Source organism: Pristis pectinata, chromosome 5 (genome assembly GCF_009764475.1).
Source record: "Pristis pectinata isolate sPriPec2 chromosome 5, sPriPec2.1.pri, whole genome shotgun sequence".
In the NCBI taxonomy this organism is placed as follows: domain Eukaryota; kingdom Metazoa; phylum Chordata; class Chondrichthyes; order Rhinopristiformes; family Pristidae; genus Pristis; species Pristis pectinata.
Genome location: NC_067409.1, coordinates 31907200 through 31910604, shown reverse-complemented (window position 1 = coordinate 31910604; position 3405 = coordinate 31907200). Strand labels below are relative to the sequence as shown.

The 3405-nt window shown below is 51.6% G+C and overlaps 1 protein-coding gene across 1 annotated transcript; it reads left to right on the top strand.

Moving 5' to 3' along the window:
* The first annotated feature begins 1939 nt into the window (after positions 1-1939).
* On the top strand, positions 1940-3080 carry ptf1a (pancreas associated transcription factor 1a). Its single transcript, XM_052016711.1, has 2 exons — positions 1940-2543; positions 2772-3080. The coding sequence occupies exons 1-2, from the start codon at positions 1940-1942 to the stop codon at positions 2972-2974; spliced, it is 807 nt and encodes a 268-aa protein (XP_051872671.1). The 3' UTR covers positions 2975-3080.
* Positions 3081-3405: the final 325 nt, after the last annotated feature.

Genomic DNA, 3405 nt, shown 5'->3' with positions numbered 1-3405 from the left:
CACTCTGCTCTACTTTTTTCTTCCTCACCACCTCTTTCTCGCACTCTTATTTTCCTCTCTCTCACATGTACCTCTCCCTGGCACCTATCTCCCTTTACCCTCTCACTTTGGCCTTGCTCTTCCCTCACACTCTCCCCATTTGATCCCAAAACTTCCTCACTCCTTCCCTTCCATCGTTCTCTCCCTCCCCACTCCCCTCTTTCCTCCTCCTTCACTCCCCCATTCCTGCATCAGTATCTGTCCTCTTGCCCTCTGTCACACTTCCCTTTCCTCCTTCAACTTCCCTACCTCCCTCCGTCTTCTCCCTCACGTTTGCCCTTCCCACTCACTTTTAAACCTCCCTTGCTCTTTCCTTTCCTCTGTTCATCCAAAAATCTTCTCTCTCCCTCACTTCTCTCTACCTTCTCTCCGAGGTTTTCTTGTTCCTTTTTCCATGCTCCCTCCATTTCCCACTCTCCTTCCTGGCCTGCTCCATTTCATGAACCTTTCTGCTTTCCTTCATCTCCCTATTCCTCTGGTTTCCCTGCTCCCCTCTTTGCTTCTCCCACACCTTCACGTTTTTTCTTCACTCACTCCTCCATCTCTCCCTCCAACACTCCTCCCACATCTCTCCCTCCCTCCACTCTCCCTGCTTCCCACTCCCTTGCCCTCTCCTCCCTCCTTCACGCCCTCTTCCTTCCCTCACTCATCTACCTCTTTCCCTCTCCTTTCTCCCTCCCCCTTTTCTCACTCCCTCCTTCACCCTGTCCTCTCTCTCACTCCTCTCTCCCTCCTCCTCTTCTTTCCTGTTCTCCTCTCTCCCTCCTCCACTCCCCACTCCCTCACTCCTACTCTCCCCACCTCCTCCTCTCTTTCTCCCTCCTCCTCTCGCCCTCACTCCTTTCTCCCTCATTCCTCTCATTCCCCTCCTCTCCTCTCATTCTCTCCCTCTCTCCTCTCCTCCTCACTCCTCCCTCCCTCACTCCTCCTCTCTCCCTCACCCTTCCTCTCCTCCCTTCCTCTCTTCCTCACTCCCTCACTCATCTCTCCCTCAATCCTCTCCCTTACTCCTTCCTCCTTCATTCCTCTTGCTCCGTCCCTCTCCCCTCACTCCTCTCTCTCTCCCTCCTCTCTCCCTCACCCCTCTCTCCCTCACTCCTCTCTCCCTCACTCCCTCACTCCTCCATTCTCCCTCACTCCTCTCCAACTGACTCTCCCCTCGCTCCCTCTCCCCCTCCTCCCTCCCTCACTCCTCCCTCACTCCTCCCTCCCTCACCCTCCTCTCCCCTCACTCTCTCCCTCCCTCCCTCCTCTCCTCACTCCTCCCTCCCTCACTCCTCTCTCCTTCCCTCCCTCCTCTCTCCCTCTTTCCTCCCTCCCTCCTTCCTATCCCCCTCACTCCTCCCTCACTCCTCCCTCCCTCCCTCCTCTCCCCTCTTTCCTCCCTCCCTCCTCTCCCCCTCCCTCTCTCCCCTGCCTCCTCTCCCCCCTCTCCCCCTCCCTCTCCCCTCCCTCCTCTCCCCCTCACTCCTCCCTCCCTCCCTCCTCTCCCCCTCCCTCTCTCCCCTCCCTCCTCTCCCCCTCACTCCTCCCTCCCTCCCTCCTCTCCCCTCCCTCTCTCCCCTGCCTCCTCTCCCCCTCCCTCTCCCCTCCCTCCTCTCCCCCTCCCTCTCTCCCCTGCCTCCTCTCCCCCTCACTCCTCCCTCCCTCCTCTCCCCCTCCCTCTCTCCCCTCCCTCCTCTCCCCCTCACTCCTCCCTCCCTCCCTCCTCTCCCCCTCCCTCTCTCCCCTCGCACACGGTGCAGGAGCTGCCCACCAGCTCGCGCGCTGATTGGCTGCGGCGGCGGGCTGGCGGCACGCGCCGCTCCGTGTACTATAAGAGCCCTCGCGTGCCGCCCTGGCGGGTCACTCACGAGCGCGGCGCCTCCTCGGGTCCCAGCTCCCGTTACTGGGCAACACCATGGATACCGTGCTCGAGCAGCTCGCCGGGCTCGACACCTTCTCTGCCGCCGCCTACTTCGACGATGAAGACTTGTTCACAGACCAGTCGCCCAGGGATCACCTGGACGCAGACGAGTTCCTGGAGCACGACGTGGATTTCCTGAGCAGCCAGATGAACGAGTACTACAAGGAGAGCAGGCTGGCGCAGAATGCCGAGCACTGTGACTCGGGCATCCTGTCTTTTACGTCGTCTTCATCCCCCTTTTCTTTCGACTGCCCCGACAGCACTTCAGAGGTGTCGCCGCAGCTTAAAGGAATCGAGGGTGCTGTAAAGAGACGCAGGAGGATCCGCTCAGAAGTTGAAATGCAGCACCTTCGGCAGGCTGCAAATGTCCGGGAGCGCAGACGCATGCAGTCTATTAACGATGCATTTGAGGGTCTCCGGACTCACATACCAACGCTACCTTATGAAAAACGACTTTCAAAAGTTGATACCCTCCGACTGGCCATCGGGTACATCAACTTCTTAACCGAACTTGTTCAATCTGACATGCCTTTAAGAAATCCAAACAACGATCCTGCAATCCAACCTAAAAAAGTCATTATCTGCCATAGAGGTGCAAGTAAGTACAGTGACATTTTAATTCTGCACCAGGTTTCTAGATTTGCTGACATATTATCAGATCCTCCAATATAAGGTCAATGCTATAATTGCGGTTGTAATGTATTATCACATGATTCCTTTGGCTACAACTTTTTGCAAAAATACAAATAATATTGTTAGACAACGTCTTCAAATGTTTAGTTATTTTGTAAAGTGTATTTACGATTGTTTTGCTTTTTCCTTCTAGGATCGCCATCTCCAAATGACCCAGACTACGGCTTGCCTCCTCTTGCAGGGCACTCTCTGTCGTGGACGGATGAGAAGCAGCTTAAAGAACAAAATATCATCAGGACGGCTAAAGTCTGGACTCCTGAAGACCCCAGAAAATCAAATAGCAAATCTTTTGTAAATAACATTGAGAACGAACCACCTTTTGAATTTGCCTCGTAGGAGTGCAAAAAGTTTGCAATTTGCTGCAGGGACTTTAATGATCAATCATGTATATTTAATGAAAATTAATATATTATTACAAGTAATTGTTGATATTAGATCAAGAATATTTTAATATGTAAACCAACGAACCATTAATTTATATATTTATTGTTTTAAATAGTTCTGCATAAAATACACTGCTGGAATGGCTAATTTATCAAATCAAATGCTAATCCTAATGTTTACATTTTCAATAATGTTTAACGGTGCATAATTATCTGGGGTTTTCTAGTAAATATTTTCTACACATGGCAATTAATTTATTGTAATATATATCTTCTATTTCTCTATGGTGCAAAATAAATCCCTAAATGAAATAATAAAAAAAATTCTTACTATCAGGTGGTTTGGAAACTTGTTCAAATCACAGTGAGGTCAATGTTGTAACT

Coding starts and splice junctions, on each gene's coding strand:
- ptf1a (XM_052016711.1), top strand. CDS start 1,940: ATGGATACCGTGCTCGAGCAGCTCGCCGGGCTCGACACCTTCTCTGCC. Junction 2,544..2,771: donor TATCTGCCATAGAGGTGCAA/GTAAGTACAGTG, acceptor TTTTCCTTCTAG/GATCGCCATCTCCAAATGAC.